This window comes from Lasiosphaeria miniovina (genome assembly GCF_030549165.1).
Source record: "Lasiosphaeria miniovina strain SMH2392-1A chromosome Unknown B0T26scaffold_8, whole genome shotgun sequence".
Lineage (NCBI taxonomy): Eukaryota > Fungi > Ascomycota > Sordariomycetes > Sordariales > Lasiosphaeriaceae > Lasiosphaeria > Lasiosphaeria miniovina.
In genome coordinates this window covers 2,410,525-2,430,319 of record NW_026848227.1, presented here as the reverse complement: position 1 = coordinate 2,430,319, position 19,795 = coordinate 2,410,525, and the positions used below count along the sequence as shown (strand labels likewise).

General features: G+C 53.0%; 7 protein-coding genes across 7 annotated transcripts; 4 read left to right on the top strand and 3 right to left on the bottom strand.

The window, feature by feature from the left end:
• Window positions 1-163: 163 nt before the first annotated feature.
• Window positions 164-1,327, bottom strand: B0T26DRAFT_681229 (uncharacterized protein; the record flags this gene model as incomplete). Its single annotated transcript, XM_060440619.1, has 3 exons — window positions 164-483; window positions 532-563; window positions 597-1,327. 3 exons carry the CDS (start codon window positions 1,325-1,327, stop codon window positions 164-166), a joined length of 1,083 nt encoding a protein of 360 aa, XP_060290430.1.
• Window positions 1,328-4,144: 2,817 nt separating this feature from the next.
• On the top strand, window positions 4,145-5,937 carry B0T26DRAFT_681228 (uncharacterized protein; the record flags this gene model as incomplete). Its single annotated transcript, XM_060440618.1, has 3 exons — window positions 4,145-4,730; window positions 4,790-5,619; window positions 5,695-5,937. The coding sequence occupies 3 exons, from the start codon at window positions 4,145-4,147 to the stop codon at window positions 5,935-5,937; spliced, it is 1,659 nt and encodes a 552-aa protein (XP_060290429.1).
• Window positions 5,938-6,873: 936 nt separating this feature from the next.
• B0T26DRAFT_731922 (uncharacterized protein) lies at window positions 6,874-7,386 on the top strand. The gene has a single exon (XM_060443073.1). It carries the CDS (start codon window positions 6,917-6,919, stop codon window positions 7,085-7,087), a length of 171 nt encoding a protein of 56 aa, XP_060290428.1. The 5' UTR covers window positions 6,874-6,916; the 3' UTR covers window positions 7,088-7,386.
• On the bottom strand, window positions 7,037-7,596 carry B0T26DRAFT_505594 (uncharacterized protein). The gene is made up of 2 exons (XM_060435390.1): window positions 7,544-7,596; window positions 7,037-7,489 (listed from the first exon to the last, which is right to left on the bottom strand). The coding sequence occupies exon 2, from the start codon at window positions 7,394-7,396 to the stop codon at window positions 7,094-7,096; it is 303 nt and encodes a 100-aa protein (XP_060290427.1). The 5' UTR covers window positions 7,397-7,489; window positions 7,544-7,596; the 3' UTR covers window positions 7,037-7,093.
• Window positions 7,597-9,795, bottom strand: B0T26DRAFT_505593 (subunit 17 of mediator complex-domain-containing protein). The gene has a single exon (XM_060435389.1). It carries the CDS (start codon window positions 9,679-9,681, stop codon window positions 7,744-7,746), a length of 1,938 nt encoding a protein of 645 aa, XP_060290426.1. The 5' UTR covers window positions 9,682-9,795; the 3' UTR covers window positions 7,597-7,743.
• A 1,404-nt stretch (window positions 9,796-11,199) lies between these two features.
• On the top strand, window positions 11,200-13,681 carry B0T26DRAFT_757102 (6-phosphofructokinase; the record flags this gene model as incomplete). Its single annotated transcript, XM_060446206.1, has 3 exons — window positions 11,200-11,913; window positions 11,970-12,437; window positions 12,503-13,681. The coding sequence occupies 3 exons, from the start codon at window positions 11,200-11,202 to the stop codon at window positions 13,679-13,681; spliced, it is 2,361 nt and encodes a 786-aa protein (XP_060290425.1).
• A 2,719-nt stretch (window positions 13,682-16,400) lies between these two features.
• Window positions 16,401-18,743, top strand: B0T26DRAFT_505543 (uncharacterized protein). The gene is made up of 2 exons (XM_060435388.1): window positions 16,401-16,897; window positions 16,954-18,743. Exons 1-2 carry the CDS (start codon window positions 16,632-16,634, stop codon window positions 18,443-18,445), a joined length of 1,758 nt encoding a protein of 585 aa, XP_060290424.1. The 5' UTR covers window positions 16,401-16,631; the 3' UTR covers window positions 18,446-18,743.
• Window positions 18,744-19,795: the final 1,052 nt, after the last annotated feature.

Below are 19,795 nucleotides of genomic sequence, written 5' to 3'. Positions count from 1 at the left end.
GCCTAAAGGTCTTTCGCTGAGGGAGGTAGTCGTTAATAAGATCCCTATTACAGAATCTCGGAGGCCTTTCTCTGTCCTACATACTCCGCACTTAACCTAAGAGGCCACGGCGGCACTACTCCCAATGTTCCTTTAGCTAGTCCCTCGGGGCGAACGACCGTTCCTACGCGTGGTCTTGTTCGTTCCTGATGCCTTTTCGGCCATCATTGTGCCCTTGGTAAGTATCCTTCACGTTTACCGACGCATATTGATACTGGTGGTATTCAAGCTTGCCATTATCCCCCGAAGGAGTAGCATAGTGTGCATAGAAGTTGAGATTGGTGCCGTCCGTAGTAAAAGTCGTGATCTCGGCATGGCCGGGGGGGTCAGGTTTCCCGATATACGATAGAGCCTGGTTCCGCGCGTAGACAAGAGCAGCTCCGTCGTGGCCACTCTGCCGTGTTGCCTTTGATATATCAACGTCAGGGCCTTCCCACTCGCCGGCTATAGGTGTGGTAGTGTGCCGGAATAGCGGTCATCCCTATAAAGTACGGCGCCCTTGATATACTCGTAGATTAGTCGGTCTGCGGAGCCGGTAGGCTATTGTTGAAACTAACCTCTTATTTTTCGGGAAGGCCGTAAATGCCTGGTTGAAGGATCTCTTGTAGCTATCATCTCTACACTTCTTTAGCAGTTCTTCGGTAACCTCGCCAGCAACGGCCGCCTCATTACCGGCTTTTGAAACAGCACGGGCATAGAACTTGTACTCTGAATCGGTGGGCGACGCCGTCTCACGCGATTGGGCATATTTTTCCACTATACCCTTAATGTTCGTAGGCAGCTTGGAAGACAGAGGGTCTCGGATGCCATTTTGGTAGGCTCGGATATCAAATCTAGACGACGTTGTTGAAATGGCCCTTGTTGTTATCGACTCGTCGGCGGAGTCATAGTAAGTGGACCCCTTTTTGGACCCCTTCTTCCTCGCCATCTTATTGAATAGGGTCAAGTTCTCCCGCGTTAACTGCGCCCGCTTTAGCTGACGTTCGCCGTTATCGCCATCGCCAGCCTGTCCCACTCCCTCGACTCCAGGCCGTTGTATGCCCGTTCGCGTTAATCGGACCCTCTTCGCTGGCAACGGATCGTTCTCGGATGTCGCGTCGAGTTGGCTCTTTACCGTCGGCACGGGTGTCGCGTGTCGGGCGAGGCCTCCGTTCACTGGAGATTGCTCTCGGCGGCTCTGCGAAAGCTCTGTTCCTGATGAGTTAATAGTCGTCCGCTTCCGCGAAACTTGTTGATGACTGACTTGCACCTGTGGCATGACGGCTCCGCGCCTTTGTAACTCCGCCATTCTTGGCAGAGAATGCACTGACGCGTGCAGGAAGGATAGGCTTTCTATCGGCGCTCAGGCTGGCCGACAGGATGGCCTGCTCCCGTGGGTTGCATGCAAGATGTGTTTTGGTGGGAGGCGGCTATTAGGTACGGATTGGCTGCTGGCGCGGGTTAGTTCGCATGACTACAATCCAATCCCTGAATGTTTATAAGCGGGGACTTTCCGAGATTTGAAAGGCCTTAATAACTTACGGCTCACCCTAAAGGATTTTCATTGAGAGAGGTAAAAAGCCATTGGAGTCCCTATTTTATATCTTCTCTAAAAACACCACGTTAAAAATCCATTAGGGCTTGGCGTAAGGCTGGAGGCCATTCAGATCGTGAAAGTCCCTCACTAAAATAAACATTTACACGTACTGTTATTTCCTCTCCAAAAATAAATGTCAGGGAGATTTCCTGGCTAGGTGGTTTATACAAAATCGTTGGATCCGCCCCAAGTACCGCGCCAAGAAACATTTATGGATTGTATTGCTTCCAGAGATAAGGCGAAAGGACGTAGAATCGCGGGGGAAAATAAAAGGGCCGCGCTACACGTAACAAGGAGAGGTGGGGGAGGGCCTTCCCCCGAGCGTGCAGTAGCAGTCCGCGATTACAAAGAGATCAGAATACGAATACAACGCTGAATATAACCTGAAAGTCAACTATATGTACTGTACAAATATTACACTAGAAGGTGGCATCGTCTCTACCGAGCGATACTACATAGTAGGGCTGCTTGCTGCACAGTTACGTCATCCCACAGTGTGCTATCGACGCTTAACTGACGAGGGTAAGAGTTTAGACGAAAGCCCAAAAGAAAAAAACAAAAGAGGAAAGCGTACTGGCATTTGCTCGCGACTCCGAAAAAAGTTGTGTAATGGTTTCCGCCTTCTTGATGCTGATCGACACTGAAACTGTCGTGGCTGAAAGGCCAGATAGTCGGGGGCGCTGAAGGCGGGCCACCAGGGGGCTGCCCAGAGCCCGGAGCCCAGAGCCCCAGATCCTGGCCTACGACCGAGTCCTTGTTCGCCAGACGATATCAGCTCAGGGAGCATACATATAGGTAGGATATAGGTAGGGTAGAGATTTTTCCAATGCTACTGTCATCATCGCGGCTGTCGTCTGGCTTCCTGCTTTTCTGCTACACGTTATTTAGTTGGCATGCAGTGAAAAATTCATTGGCGCTTCCCTAGGTTGTGCTCGGTGAATCAGCTAGTGCGAATCCTTGAATTAAGAATCCAACGACACAACAACCCAACCGTTAGAGAATCCGCACTCAATGTATCCACGTAAGAGGCAGGCAACGGCCATAGAACCCGTTCAGCCCGCCTGCTTGCTAGCTGGTGAGACGATGATCGATTTGTTTCGATAGTCAAGCTCACGCCCTGTGGCACACGCAAACCAGACACAGTGGAGGCTCGCCCCCCTCCTGCAGCAGGCCAGATGAATGAAAGTCGGGCGGGGCTGAAAGCCCGCCCGGTTCTTGTTGGGCAGGGGACTCTCGCATTCCTGCAGCTCCGGGGAGGGGACGAAACGTGGAACCGGAACCATGGAGGGAGCTCCATCCAAGATTCGGGGTCAGTTGTGGAGGGGGGGAGCAACTTCGTCGGTGTGATGACTTCAAAGTTGGGGAAAAAATTACTCCGCTATTTTACAATAGTGGGTAGTATGGCAGTATCACGTTGGAATGGGGGATACGGATGCACCTACTAGGTTCTCATCGATTCTCGTTGCTGCTTCAGACGTATGGAAACTCTCTTGCTCGGTGCATGGCGATAGGTTGTTAGAAGTTAGGGCCGGAAAACTGACGGCCTCTCCTGTATCGGGTCACTTTCAGCTTCAACACCAGAGTTCCCCCAACCCCTTCCGTTATCGCGCGTCTCACTTTGCAGGCAGGCAGGCTGAATGAAGACAGGCAATGCCGCAATGGAAGCATTTTGATTAGCGCTGCCGGGGGCCATTTGCGGCCAGACTGCTGTGGGATGACGACGTTGGTTCGAGCCCAATTTAAACCCCGAACAATTGGCCAGCACCAGGTCCTGAAACGGCCTACTACCGACAGACTACCGACAGACGGCTTGTCCCTCGTCCTCAGCGGCCAGCCTTCCCAGCCTGCCTATTCATTCCTCTGCGGCTTGTCCCTCTCTGATGCTCGCTTTTAGGTAATATCGAGCCCCACTAGACCAGACCAGGCCTGGCCAACGCCTTCCTTTGCTGTATCCTGCCGTTGTCACACGGGGTTTACGTTGGGCTTCTCTCTCTCTTTCTCTGTCAAAAAAAACTTAATATCAGTCAGGCCCCAAGTTGTTGCGTCGAGGCAAAGCACAAAGCTCACTGCAACTTGCCGGTGAGAGCTGAGAGAAAAGCCTGCCGTTCGAGAGGTTTGGGCTCCCTCTGCCAAGTTGCTGTCCCGTCACCCCGAGAGGACCCCGCATTGGCTGCCGCCCGCTTCCAGTCCACGAGTCCCTCCGAAATCCAACCCACGTCACACCTAGCCTCGACCAGGCTCTCACAACCTGCAACAACCAGCTTTGTTTTTTTTTCGTCTTACGCTACTGACGGAAAAAAAAAATAAAGAAACCGCGGCATATCTCTGGAGGTATCCCCAGTATTTCGAATTTCCCGACCTGTTCGGATTAAAGCTACTTTGCATAACCTTCGCGCCTACCTTAGTCTTCTTGGGCTGTCCGGTTCTCAATCCAACAATCCAGGCCTGCTGACCCCGCTTGTCAACAGCCGCCACAGACTTCACCACTCCCTCCTGCCTCTTCACCAAGGTCCCGCAGAATCGCCAGCCATGTCGAGCAGAAACCGCGTCGAGTTTTCCGAAGAGCGTGAGTATTACAGGGAGCCGCGCCGCGCCGCCCCGGTCCGCGAGTACGATGATGTTACCGACATTCGGATTACAGAGGACCGCGTGCCTTCTTTCATGCGTGAGGAGAGACGACCCGAGCCGGGCCCGTTGGTCCTCAGATCAAGGGAGATCGAGACGGTTGAGCGGCCGAGGCGGAGGTCGCCCAGCCCTGTTGTTCGTGTGCGCGAGTCTCGCATTGAGCGGGCAAGGAGCATCAGCCCCCCTCCCAGACGTGTTGTCGAAGAGGATATTCGTTTTCGCCAAGTCGAGAGGGTGAGGGAGCCGAGCCGCGCACCGAGCGAAAGAGTGCGAATTGTCGAGCGTGCGCGCTCCCCGAGCCCCCCTTCACAGACGATGGAGAGGATTCGCATTGTCGACCGAGGCCGCTCGCCATCCCCATCTCGGGAGCGAATTCGCATCATCGACAGGCAGAAGGAGCGCGTTCGAAGCCCGAGCCCGCCCCCCAAGGTCGTCAAGGGACCCGTCATCGAGAGAGAAGTAATTACGCACTACCGAGATATTGACCATGGTGAGTAATCTTCCCTAGAAAGGTTTTGGCCTCATATACAGACCTCTAATACGGTACAGGGATTGTGGCCGCCCCCCGGCCAGCCCCACCGCCTCCCACTCGCACGAGGGACCGTGAGACCGATATCGACATCTACACATCGCGTAATGAGACCGAGGTTGACATCCACAAGCACTCTTCTCACAGCCACACCCGCAGGCAGTCTCAATCGCGGGAGCGACCCTCCCGACCTGCGTATGCATATGATGACGAGGTTCTCGTCTACTCGGACCGTGATCGGGCGGACCGGAGACACCTTCATGTAGATATTGATCAGCACCGGAGCACCTCACGGGGCCGCCGCGCCCAGTCGGCAGCACCTCCTTCCAACCGCGAATTCGACGAGGAGGCGTATGAAATCACCTCCAAGATCGATGCACGCGGTAGGATGGGCGAGGCTCGGGGCGGCATTACCAAGGACTGGACCATCGTTGACGTGCCTCCCGGAACGGAGCGCGTGCGCATGGACGGTGCCGGTGGCGCATCGGCCGAGGTGACTTGGCAAAAGTACAGCGGCGTGCGCCGAGCCAAGTTCATTCCCGACCGCGATGAGAAAGGCACGATGGTTTCTACATCGACGACTGTCTCAGACCGCGAGGTGGTGCGCGACCATGACCACGACCGGAGACTGAGCGTTCAGATAACGACAAAGGACAAGGAGCGCGACGTCGATGTTACAGACAGGCGGGTCACTATCCGCCCGCCGGCGCCGCCATCCCCTTCGCCGCGTCGCAGTGAAATGTGGACCGAAATCACCAAGGACCTAGTGATCCGTGAGGCGATTGACGAGATGGGTTACGAGTATGAGGAGACTGAATACTTCTTTTATGTCATCCAGTATCTGCGCTACGTAAGTGTACCCACTTTTCTCTGGGCCATCTTTCGAGAAACTGAACAAAGAACTAACCTAATTCTCAACCAATAGGAGGATGTTCTCCGACTTGTCCAGCTTTCCGACGCCATCCGAAAGGCCCGCAAGGACCGCGCCTATGAAATCCAGTGGGAGCGCGAAGTCCGTGATGGATATCGCGACGAATATCGCGAGACTGACTACCACATCCACGCGCACAAGCACCGTCACTCGGAAAGCCAGAGCCGGTACGACGATGACCGCGTTGTCGAGCGCGAGGTCGTCTACGAGAACCGCCCCTCGAGAGGATACCGCTGAGAACCGATTCCATCGAGCCGAGCCCTCTTATTGCTTTCCTCTGAACAAAAGAGTAATACTAAAAGATGAAAGGGAGTGAAGAGGGCCTTCCATAATTCCCTCGCGGTGGCGACGGCCTAATGGAGTAGGATGTTTCTTATTTATGAATTTGATGACCAGCTCATTTGAAACGACATGGCATTGTTATGGTTATTTGATGACGACGCAGAACAAGCAGGCGTGCGTGCGGGAGATATATCCTTGGAGCATATTCGACGCAATCTTCCTTCGCATAGACTGGATGAGCAACGCTTTTGTGATACCAAGGTATGGATGATGTGGTCATGAGATCTGGCGGTGTAGTGTCTTGTTGAAAAGAGCGAGAGGAGGGGCTAGCTAAGTGTTATCTGGCGATGATGACTGATGTTTGAGCGGTGGCCGTGGTGCTTGCTATGGGGAACAAACGACGAAGAAGATATTCACGACGACAGGGTATTTTTCGGTTTTGTTTCATTTTCTTTTGCTTGTGGGGGGTTTTCTTTCTCCTTTCTCTTTCTTTTTTTCCGCTGATTCTCAAGGCCTTGGATAATTCGTGGGCAGTTGAGGGTATACGGAGGGGGGCTCTTGGACACTCGACCTTCCTCACGTCCTTCATCTTTTGTTTCTACCTCCCAGCTTATGGCCTTTTCTTGCCCATTCTCGTCATTATAGTAAACATCTTACGACTCTTATGAATGGAGATATAAAAGAACTGGAATTCCGCTCCGCTTATTTTGCGCGTTTGTAATATTTTGTCTGCTCAGGAAGGGTATGCTCAGGAGGGACTTCCACAGTCAAATTTATCACAAAGTGAAATGACTTATTCATTAAAAAAGTGAACATAAGGAAGTCAAACAATTGAACGACACTGCTCCGACAAGAGTCATACCGGCCGACTCACGAACCTTACCACCGCCACGCAAGATCAAAATTTTCGCCCAGGGCATATAAAGCGCACCGAATGTGGAAAAGGGTTACGATACAATGTACTTTTTACAGTGAGAGAATATATATACATAAGTTAGTCAGCAATCCCCCCCTCCTCCCTCATTTTGTCAACGAGAGATCTAATCCGTGGGCTATCCATCATCTCTCATCTATACCTGAAACTAAACGCTACTGTTTGCGATAGATGGGGTCAGAGGTGAGCTGTTCGCCCTCCCAATGCCCACGTGGATATCGCTTCCAAGCGCAGAAGGCCCCGATAGTTTCCGCAGAATGACGCCCTCGCATTCTCGCTTGATGATGGTGGGCGGGTAAGTTGACAGGCACTATCTCTCTCTCTCAGGTAAGAGGCAAGGTCAAAGTACCACCCCAACTCATCCCCCTCGACTTCCTCAACCGCTTCAGTCTCCTCAGACGCCTCAACAGCTTGAGCCTCTCCAACCGAATTGACAACAACTGTAGAAAAAAAAAACATTCGCAAACTCAGGACTTTCATCTCCAGTTGAATCACCAGGCTCTTGGATGTGCACTTTTGATTTACCCATTGCCGGAGTCCTGAACATCTCCGTGGACTTTTCCACCGTTCTCCCTAGGCATCATCGTGTCACCAGCTACCGCCAAATTAGGCGCCTCCGCAGCATACTTAGCAGCAACATGGCCCCCCTGGTCTCTGGGAGCAACAGAGAGTTCTTCAAAGTCCAGTGTCTTAGATCTGGGCGCCTCCACAATGTACTCAAAAGTAACCTGGCCGTCCCCATGGTCGCTAGAAGCAACAGGGGGCTCTTCAAAGTCCAGTGTCTTAGATCTGGACCTTGGGTCACATTCTGAAAAAGCCGGCTCGCTCTAGAAGCCAGCATTTGAGAGGACGTGCCTGACGATCTGCTCTAGGTTGCCACTACTCTCGGAGCTGGCCGAAGTAGAGGTCCACCTCCACTCCCTATGGATCTTCTTATCATCCTCTTCAAAGTCACCGGCGACGTGGAGCGCCGGGGGGCCGGTCTCGGTATCCAACGGGACGTCGAAATAGATGCCGAAGCTCTGAGTATCGTAGTCAACCAGGCCTTTGTCGCTCGAGTGGACGATCCAGTGTGTCGCTCTGTGGCCATTTGCTTCGGCGGTATCGGGTCTCGGCTCGTACACTATCGCCATGTAGCTCAGGGCAAGGGCTCGGGGCACGGCACCAGTGAGATACCAAAACAGCTGCTTGGTAGTATCGTAGAAGGTGTCGACATTGCTGCCCGGAATTCCGGATTCTTGGGTATATGGGGGAAAGCATGTTGACAAGGGATTCCGAAGATCTGCCTGGGCAGGGGGCTGTAGATATACCAAGAATCGCGTGCCAAAAGCAGGAGAAGCCTTGGTCAGGACCCTGAGGCGGGACTCTGGGGTGATGGTCAAGTCAAACTGGACATCTGATGGACTCAAAAGGCTCGTTCCAAGCGCTGCCAACGGCTGAGTTCCGGCGTCTCTGATCGGCTCCTCGGTCATTGTGCAAGAAGCATCCAGCCCGGCGGAGCGAAGGACACTGACAAGAGCAGAAAAAAAGGATACGCACTGCTCAACTGTCCCCTCATGTTGATAATACGTGACAATGGGCAAGAGGAGAGAATAGGGTTGTGGTGGCCCCCTTTTCTCTTTCAGTTCATATTTATCGTACCGTCTCCGGTCGTTTTGTCTGTGGGCATTGGCTAAAAGGAGGTGGAGCGTGACATTGATGTTTTCTGCTTCGCCATCGTCGGCAGTTGTTTCAAAAGGGTCGGCAGAGAGTTGATCGTCCAGGGTTACAAGTTGGAATAATAGTGTCTTCTTGGAATCGACGGAATAAGTGACGGCGGATCTCTCCAGGCGGACACGATGTCCAAGCAGCGTCCGGCCTTCCCGATTTATCTCATGCCATAGCTCTTGGGCAAAGACGGTGTCGCGCGCCTCCCGAACGCGGCTCTCGAGTGGCGCATCGTTGAGTAGAGGCTTGGCAAGCGACGACTTACCCACAACCTCACCGTCTCTCAAAATGCTGACCTGAAAGCGCTTGGACTGGCCAACAAGCTTGCCGGGTTCCAAGGAGACAGCCCCATCCTCAGCCCTTCTCATGGGCGCAATACTACTAGCCTTGAAGTCAGGCGCGGCGTTGGAAAAGCCGAACTTGACGCCGAGAGTATGGGGTTCGTTGGGCAGATGGAATGTCGACCAGCCGCCCTCGCTGACTGCGAGGACCTCGGACCAGTATTTGATCTCCAAATCAACCTCTTCTTGCAGCCGCTTGGCCGACTCGAGCGCACTGTCGGCGGCTGCGTTGACAGAGATCAGGCGCTTGCCAATTGACACCATCATGTTGTCGCCCACCCTGTTCTGGGCCAGCGTTGTAGGGGCATCGAGGGTAGTTGCTCCAAGAGTACCAATGCCAACGAGGTTGCGCAGCTCGGGATTGAGGGTCGCAGCGGCCTGCGCGGGGTTCTCTTTGGAGAGGAGGAGAGAGATTAGGTCGAGAGTAATGTTCGCCGTCTTGTGTGCCTCGTGAATATTCCGGATTATCTCGTCGCGGGCAGTAACGAGATCGTTGGCCGTTACCGTCTGCTCGGGCTCGGAAACATCTGCCATGTCGACGTCGACATCGTTGTCATGGCCACTGGCGCGCTGGGCGGCGATCTGCTTCCGCAAGTCATGCTCGTTGAGCTTTCGGAATCCACCCGGTTCGGCATTGATGCGATGGATGAATTCGCGGATGCTCTGAGGCCCTCGACTGACCGGAGGGCGCCCCTGCAGCGGCGACCTCGAGTCCATGATGGCCAGTACTTGCGCTTGGTATTTCACGCGTGGTGCTGTTCGGAATGGTGGTAGGTTTCTTTTTCTGCGGTGACGAGATCGCGAAAGCACGACGCGGTTGCTGAGGTTAGGAAGGTACAGGTGGGTTTAGGTGGGGAAAGCTCCGTGAGTGGGTACCTACTTTATGCACGGCGGTGCCTTGCGCACTGACTGCCGCTCCTCGAGGTTTAGGTGCGGCTTGTAGGACAGGGGTTGTTCAGCCCCTCCAGCTCCCAATAATCCCTGAATATTTGTTAGCAGGGGACTTTCCAACTCAGTATTTTACAACTTTCTGTAAAGTTATTCTCTGAGGGAGCTAATAGCTCTTTAATCCTTATTCTAAAATAGTATTAGCTGTTTTATAGAAATATCTATTGAAGACCGGTTTATTTGTTATTTTCTTTCCCTTCAATCCTAAGTACTACGCTAACAAACATTCAGATATTGGGGTGACTGAGTCTAGAACTACCAAGCACTAGTACCAAGTTTTCTGCTGTGTTTTACTCGAAAATCTTCAAACAAATATATAGGACCGCGGATTAGCAGCCTCAATTAATTAATATATGCCAAGCAACTGACTTAGGAAGGATTTGTGTGTTGCTGTGTGATAAGAGCGACTCTCGCAAGACTAGACGTGGGCGGGGCAGTATCCTCGGAATGACGGGGCCTTGGCGTAAAGGTCTCCGAGTCCGTCAAGATTCCATTGCAGGAAATAAAAAAGAGGAAACATCTGTGAGGTATGCAAGAAATGCAGCGCGTATGGCCATCTTCAGACCTCCATCCGCACAGTATTCTCGGTCTAGGTCTACAAGGTACTACTAGCTCCCAGAAGAGAGCCATGCCACCCTTGTTTTGGCGTTTTCAAGCTCTCCCGTCTTCTTGGATCCTAAAACCCCTCGCTCCAAGCGACGATGGCCCACATGGCGAATTGCTTCGAGACATTTTTTTATATCAAAGTTGACATGGTCACGTTGGCGAAGGAATTAATCAATGGTCAGGAAAGATTTGCAGTGCATCTAAGTGCGGGATATTTGGTCGATTTGTCTGGCACGGGGGCTGCCTTCTCTGTCTCGGCGGGCAAGTGCTGTGCTCCGACCCCGCGCCGCGATAAGATAAGAGCTGTTTTCCGTACAAACGCTCACACAGCAATGCAAATGCGGGCGGTGTTAGAGGGGCCAAACACTCCGAATCCTCTTCCCTCCCTCACCGGTTGTGACGTCGTGAATCGGTGTTCTCCTCCCAACCAGGTTTAAAAAGGCCGCGCCCTTATTTTCTGGGAATAGACTCTTCATACATGTCTCCGGGTCCGCTGCCTGGAGTATGCCTATTTTTAATATACAATTCTTCCTACGGCCCCTAAGCGTCATCTTCTCACCCTTCCAGAATCTTTTTGCCTTCGTACTCCGCTCGACCTCGCTCGGCCTCCTCCTTCGCTCTCCACGATCGCTTTCACAGCCTTCGGCTTCTGCTCAAATTCCCGGCTCGTCGACTACCAAGATGGCTACCAAGAAGAAGATTGCGATTATGACCTCGGGCGGTGACTCGCCTGGGATGAACGGCGTCGTGCGTGCGTGCGTCCGCATGGCCATCCACATGGGCTGCGATGCCTACTGTGTCTACGAGGGTTACGAAGGCCTGGTCCAAGGCGGCGACCTCATACGTAAAATGGAGTGGCACGATGTGCGCGGCTGGCTGTCCGAGGGTGGTACCCTGATTGGCACGGCCCGATGCATGGCCTTCTACGAACGCCCCGGTCGCCTGGCCGCGGCCAAGAACATGATCCTCAACGGCATTGATGCGATCATCATTTGCGGTGGAGATGGCTCGCTCACGGGCGCTGACCGGTTCCGCGCCGAGTGGCCCTCGCTGCTGGACGAGCTGGTGTCGAAGGGCGAGTTCAAGCCCGAGCAGATCGAGTCGTTCAAGCACCTCAACATTGTTGGCCTGGTTGGGTCGATCGACAACGATCTGTCTGGAACAGATGCGACAATTGGCTGTTACTCAGCTCTGGCCCGGATCTGCTATGCCGTCGATCTTATTGAGGCCACCGCCTCGTCGCATTCCCGCGCTTTCGTCATCGAGGTCATGGGCCGGCACTGCGGGTGGCTGGCTCTGATGGCTGGTGTCGCGACCGGTGCCGATTTCGTATTCATTCCCGAGAAGCCGAGCGAGCATAACTGGAAAGAGGAAATGTACCGCATCGTCCAAGAGGTTTGTATGCCATCCACCGCCTCGACCCCCAAACGTGTGTTGACCAAGGGTTGTAGCACCGGAAACTCGGCAAGCGCAAGACAATTGTCATTATCGCCGAGGGCGCGCTCGACAGACAAGGGAAGAAGATCACACCAACAATGGTCAAAGATCTTCTTGCTGACAAAAACGGCCTCGGTCTTGATACCCGAATTACGACTCTGGGTCACGTCCAGCGAGGCGGGACGGCTGTTGCTTACGACAGGATGCTCGCAACGCTGCAAGGTGTTGAAGCCGTCAAGGCCGTCCTCGAGGCCACACCTGAGACAAAAACGTGCTTCATTGCTATCACGGAAAATAAAATCATCAGGAAGCCACTAATGGAAGCCGTGCAAGACACGAAACAGGTTTCGAGTGCGATAGAGCGGCAGGACTTTGACGAAGCCATGGGCCTCCGCGACGCCGAGTTCTCAGAGCAATACAAGTCCTTCATGATGACAACGGCAGTCCAAATGGACGAGGAGATTATGCTTCCGGAGAAGGAGGTAGGTTTCACAAGCTTCGATTCGAAGAAAATAAAAGAGCTGGGCCCCGCTAACTCTGACTCCAGCGAATGAAGATCGGCTTCATCAATGTCGGCGCTCCAGCTGGCGGTATGAACGCGGCTGTTCGCGCAGGTGTGGCTTACTGCCTATCACGAGGACATGAGCCAATTGGAATTCACAATGGCTTTGCTGGATTTGCGCGGCACCACGGAGACACCCCGTTGGGAGCCGTCCGGCCTTTCGACTGGCTCGAGGTTGATGGCTGGGCTAGCAAAGGCGGCTCCGAGATTGGAACCAACCGAGAGCTTCCCGGCGAGTCGGGCATGGAGACCATTGCCAACTTGATTGAGGTATACGGATTCGACGCTCTCTTCCTCATTGGCGGATTCGAGGCATTCCACGCCGTTTCGCAATTGCGGAAGGCCAGGGAACAATACCCGTCTTTGTGCATTCCCATGACCCTCTTGCCAGCCACAATTTCCAACAATGTCCCAGGTACCGAATACTCCCTCGGCTCGGATACGTGCTTAAACGAGCTGGTGGATTACTGTGACAAGATTAAGCAGTCTGCGTCTGCGACTCGAAGGCGTGTTTTTGTCATTGAGACCCAAGGTGGCCGTTCGGGCTACGTAGCAACCCTCAGTGGGCTCGGTGTGGGAGCGTCAGCAGTTTATACCCCTGAAGAAGGTCTCAGCCTCGACATGCTTGCTGCAGATGTTCGCCATCTGAAAGAGGTTTTCACGCATGACAAGGGCCAGAGCCGTGCTGGCCGCTTGATTCTCATCAATGAGAAGACCTCCAAGGTTTACAACGCCAAACTGATTGCCGATATCCTCCGCGAAGAGTCTCACGGTAGGTTCGAGAGCCGCGAAGGTATCCCGGGACACATGCAGCAGGGCGGCGTGCCCTCCCCGATGGACCGTTGCCGCGCGGTGCGTCTTGCTATCAGGTGTATCCAGCAGCTTGAGCGTTATGGCAAGAATGTGCATAATAAGGTCAAGGCCGACCCGATGAGCGCAAGCGTTATTGGCATCAAGGGTGCCAGTGTTGTCTTCACGCCGATCAATAAACTGGAAGAAGAGGAGACAGACTGGCCCAACCGGCGACCCAAGGCCGCTTACTGGCTGGGCATGAAGGAGATTGTCGACATTCTGGGCGGGCGGCCTAAGTACGATGTCCCCGAGGCTGACCTGACAGGCTTCAAAGCAAAGGACGTGAAAAGGGGGATCGCAGCAGCAGCTTGAAGCAGGCCTGGGATGCACTAGGTGCACTTGCTTAACGTGTCTGCTCCATGTCCATTCAAAGCATCGGGGGGGCTTAGGGGTGAGTGCATTTGACGTTCGGCAGCTTTAGAGATGGCATCATTACGGAAAGAAGTGTTTTTCCTTCGTTCGGAACTATATGGGAACCGTGGAGCTGCAGGGGGATCAATGGGTCACCCAATTCACACTCCTACTTCACTCATGGCATTATAACTGGCATGTTTTATGCGAAACTCCATTTCTAATCGTGTTTTGTTTCCTGTGGCCGACTGCTTGAAAACCATGACGAGGGTTCTGGAAGCATGATGAACTTGCGACGTATAGTGCCCCGAACTGCTGAGCATAATGGCACCCCGCAACTACTGTCGGTCAAGTTTCCCAAATGGGCGATATTTATAGGAAAGGTCTAACAGTATCCGTAGGAAAAGAAATGTTTCTACAGGCTCACAAGACTTTAGGTAGTGTTCCGTACCATTAAGGGGCCTTGACTTTCTAGCCCACGCTAACTCAGCAGAGAAACGCAAAGATGAGCCAGCTGGAGGCTATCGCGCAAACGGTTGGGCGCCGTACATCTGGTGCTTCTCAGGCGGTTGGACGGCACGGAGTTGTTTTACCGTTTGTATCTGTCAGCACCAGTCCTCTTTTGGAGGCTCTTTTCAGCGGGCCGTGGGTTGCTGACAGATGCTGCGCTTCCCTCAATGGAACCATCACACATCTATCCCCTTTTTGAGTTCCCTCAAGTCTCTTTGCGACTGAGAGTTCACCGACGACGTCTCAATTGATAGTTTCCCGATTACTGATAGGCATGAGACTATTGTCGATTGGGCTGACCTTTCAGCTGAAAATGACCTCTTTGTCCGCTAACTACAATTACTATTCTGGAAACAGGTTGTTGCAAACTCGGCACTGCGTCTGGTTAACTAAGGTAACTAAGAGACCTGACTGTCAGCCCCATGCAGTGGGGATTCAACGGCATGGCCAGGTGTTGCTCAAGGCGGATTAGTGCTGACCAGTTTCAGAGTGGATGATGGAGGGAGGTACGGAATATCGCTGAAAGACGAAAGGCAGTATTTATTCTATACAAGTTATAACACCGATGAGGATTAGGTATTATTGGGCCTTCTTAGAGAGACGCGCACGTTTGGAATCACCATCGCCAAATCGCTTAACTAACTAATCTTGATACTACTATCTATGTGGAGATGGGCGAAAAGCCCCGGCGACGTTCGAGGCCACGCTAGAAAGCAAGCGATAGGATAGATCACTTAAGTTTGAGGATTTCTATTTATCTGAATCTCAGATCGAGCTACATAACTACCTGCCTACATGCCTACCTCGTACCTACCTACTCAATTATTAGCGATATCTTCCTTCACTCTTGAATCCGATTTCTTCGGCGCCCAGAAGCTGCAAAGAAGCTCGGGTATTGACTCAGCGGGGTCTTGGCCGGTTTAGGTTGTCAAGACTCGGCTGATGACCCGCCGTTCGACGGGGGAGGCGGCAGTAGTATCAGCTTGCGGCGCGGGTGCCTTGCCCCTTGCTCTTTTTATTTATTCTTATCTCACGGTTGCGCCGCAAGTCACTCTCACATGGAGGTCGGTGGTTTTTTCCCACCTTACTGGACTGGACCTTTGACCTGCGTCTCGGTGTATAGACTGCAGACTGCAGCGCTGCAGCTGCCCCAAGCTGGAGGACACCAACAAGAGAGAGAGACTGGCCAAGTGTCTTGCAGGCTCTGCAAGGCACCAGGCCCTTCGCAGCCAGTCAAGACCAATACGGTTTCCCCAACGAGGCAAGCGGCGGGTTTGGGCGGGTGGTGAGCCCGTGGGAAGGAAAGTACGAACGGCAAAGGAGGGAACCCCTAGAAACCGGACCTGGGAATTCGGGTAGCACCGTAGCATCCATGGTACCGTATATACTGTACATAACCGTTCCCTGCAATTACCTCTCGGCTCACTGCCAGTGGTTCTCGGTGATGTTCCGGGTCCCCTGGTAGGTAGACGGGAAATCACATTGTCCGTCTCAGCTTGGACTCTCAGCCATCCATCTGCTGCCCAACAACCTGGAACCTGGAAGCTTGTTAGAACGTCAGCAGCAGCATCAGTAGCAGCATCGCTCGTGCAAAATACATTACCTATGCAAAGCGCCAGAAGCAAAGGGATTGTCAGAATTCTGATACTTTGCCCTTAAGCGACCGCGAGAGGAAAAGAAGGAACCGGCAAGGACATGCAGCTGGCTGCCTCGTGCAGATTTGTGCCACTGACTGACTTGGAGACTAACCTCCACCCCCCTTCCCCATTCCCCCTCCCCCCTCGAAAGGAAAGAGACGAAGCACACCCGCGACGGGAAATGGGCCATGGCAATTATGGATACCGTTGTCAGCGCGTCAGTGACAATGGCCCTCCCTCGATGAGGGGCGTGAGAGTGGGTGTGGGTGCCGTGGACTGGACCTCGCTCATCTCACCCTAAATCCCACTCCCACTCACACTCACGCCCCTCATCGAGGGCCATGCTCTCTGTTTGTCTCATCTCTCCCTCCTACCTCTGTTTATTTCCACTACAGTGCTATTGGCATTGTCTTCCTTCTTCCTCCACTTCTTCTTCTTCCTCCTCCCCGACCTTGTTCACTGCTGCTGTGCTGCTGCCTGTCTACGCCTCGTTACACGTAAAGTAACGTAACCACCTGGCCGCGTCGAGACAAACCTCTCCAAAGTCGGACGGGGCCTCTGACTCTCCTCTCCCCGACTTCATACTCTCCATCAGCACAGCACAGCACAGCACAGCACAGCACAGCACAGCACAACCCAGCACAGCACCCAAGCGGAGTGTGTCTATTTCTTGATGGTTGGACGACGACGCGGCTTAAGTCTGCTGCCGGACTGCGAGCGACATTCTTCGCTGGAGGAGTAACCGGGGCCGATACTCGAGCGCCATGGCCTTCTCCGTGATCAAAAAGCTTCTCGTGCTGGCCGCTGCCGTCTCGCCAGCCCAGGCGGCCATCGCGGCTTGGTGGAATGGCATCGCTCCCCAGATAATACTCCAGAACCAGACGACAGGCCAGATCCGCTACAGTGCTTGCAACAGCTATGGCCAGCCCGTATATTCATATACCGACTCCAGCTTCTTGTCGCTGAACGTCAAGGCAAGGAACGATACACCCCTGGCCGGCTCTGGCTACTGGGACACCAAGAAGACAATGTGAGTCTCGACATGGTGTGAGTCGGGCGAACGAGCAGCTGACATGGCCCTGTTAGTGCCTCCATATACTACCTTGATGAATTCAACAACATCGTCAACGCCCTGTTCAACTGCAACATGGCCACGGGCCTTTTCACAAGGGTCGGCACCTGGAACATCAGCGCCGAAGCGCCCTCTGTCAACAACAACACGGGTCTGTCGGCTCTCCTTCTCGGCTCAACAGGGGGCTACCGCCTGTACTTCCACGATCGAGACATGGCCATCAACGAGATTGGCTACACCCCCACCACCGGCTGGAAGTGGAATGGTATTGTCAACCGTGCCGTCCAGTCGTCGCCGGCTATTCATGCCGCCTTCTCAAGCCAAAACAACATCAGCGTCGTGGCTCCGTTTGACGATAATAATATCGGCGTGACGAGGTTCAGCAAAGATTCCCTATGGCGGCTCTCAACTTTTCCCAAGCCCCTCAACGGCAATGTCATCACCAACCTGGCCAATGTGTCCATAGCAATCAACCAAACAGTTCCCGCCAACTTCTCACTGAGCGCATACTACGGCAAGCCCCGTGGAATCGGTATCAGCATTGACCATGTTTACTCGCGCTTTGTCTATTACATCGGAAACGACACCAACTTGTACCAGTTGAGCAGTAAGAATTGGGTCTGGAGCCCGCAGACGAATCAGTCCAACGCCTTTTGGCCCAAGGCTGACTCTCCAAATGCGGAGCTTGCTGTCGCGAGCGATTTCAACACCGACATGGTGCGCATTTACTACACGGTGAAGAACCAGCTCACCGAGGTCAAATACGACAACGGGGCCTGGAAAGCATGGTCGCCTGTCGCAGGCCCAAGGGTCGCCGTCACAACCACAAGCACGCCGGAGCCACCAGCAAACACCACAATAGCAAAACCGGCAACAGATACCCCCGAACCCACCGCGCCACCTTCGGAGGCGGGGCTGTCAAAGGGTGCCCAGGCAGGAATTGGCGTTGGCGTCTCCCTGGGCGTCATAGCGCTCATCGCTTTCGGCGCTGCTTGCATTCTCCTGCGGCGGAAAAGGGACCCGGAGACTCCAGTAGGCGCGTTGGTCGACCCTGACGCGCCAGTGCCGCCTTATAACCCACACCCGCAATATAACCCGCCTTTCGACTCACCCATATCACAATCTGTATCTCCAGTCTACGATAACAATTTCATGTGGGAGAAGAACCTCCCGCCGACGCCGCAACCTATCCCCATAGATCGCCCCGTCTATCAACTTGATCCCGCAAACCATCCGACTGAGATGTATGCCCCACAACGGCCCCTATACGAGCTGCCTGAGCATTCATACTCGCACGAGTTAATGGGAAGCGGACAGGCACAATACCCAGTGTCCCGTGAATCTTCTCAGTGCTCGCCTGAGTACTCGCCTCAGCAATCACCCCAGCAATCACCACAGAAATCGCCAAGCCGACTGTATCAACAAGAGCATGCGGGCGAGCACATGCCTCAACACATACCTCAGCACATATATCATCAAATGGGCCAGCAAGGACACCAATTTTAATAATCACAAGTCATATTTCCGGTTCAGAACCCGTTTATGAGAGCTTCAAATCCCCCCCCGAGAGCAACGACCATATACACACACATATATACGTTAGCGCCAAGGATGCCCTGATGACCTAATCCCATTTCTTTAACATATTGTCGCCCAAACGGCTGATCTACCATTGATCAAGGGCCTATAATTCCGTTTCTCTGTTGCCGGATATGGCATGACGAAAATGTACATCTTCTCTTGGTGTCTTCTTGCTTGGACAATCCCTTGGAAAACAAACTTTCCATTTCTATTCTCTTGTATATATTTCAGTGTTTATTTTGAGGCTGCCGCTGTTCATGGTGACTATGAATTGGATGACGGGGTGTAATTGAGGCATATGTCTTTATCTTTTGTTAATAACCTGCTCCTGCGCTCATTAGCTACGAATAAGCAAACCAGTATATACGTCTATGAGAGTCCATGATTTCGGCTAGGGCCAAGTGTTTCACTTAGTCGTAAACATTGTCATGGCGCGGGGAACTGTCAGCACTAACGAGAACCTGAAGAAAACCGCCGACGGGGGCCCGCCAATCGCAAGAGGGAGATGGTCCCTTTGACATTATTGATAAGGTGTTGTGTCAATGACCTCAGCAGCACTATCCAGATCGTTCGCGAATGCAAGGGGGAAAAAAAGGGGGAGTGACTTTAAAAAACAACACATAGTTCGGACGGTCGTTACTCTATATAAAGTGCGATCCGATCCTATCCGATCTGAATCCTGATACATTTCTTTTTTTTTTCTCCCAAGAAACAAGTTAAGGTTTTCCCACTTCCATTCCTACTCCTTCGCCATCTCCATCTCCTTTCCCGCCCCTCCCCCATTCTTTTTTTCTTCGTAACCTAAGGGTAATAAGCGGCTCAGGGGGGGGAGAGACGGGGGTGGAGGGGCGGGATTGGGGGCTGCTGAATGAGCGGAAAGCGCACACGAACGGCACAGCTGCGTCCAGCTGAGCCAGCCAGCACATCAGCACCGCACAGCACAAGTCAACGACACGGCGCAGCGCAGCATTTCACGCTGATGAGAGGGAGAGAGACACAGAGAAAGATAGACAGATGAGAAGGTTTTTTTTTTTTTTTTTTTTTTTAAAAAAAAAAAAAAAAAAAAAAAAAAAAGAGCGGGGCAGCAGCCGTGGCACGGTCAGTCGCAGCAAGACGAGAGCAAGATGAGAAACAATTCTGGTTTTTGGAGAGATTTGGACCGACCTGACGTGGACTAGATAAAAGAATCCGAGTTTCCGTTTACTGCTGCTGCTAGCTAGGAGTGTGCAAATAATCATAATCATAATCATTATATCGGCAGATATTTCCTTTGAG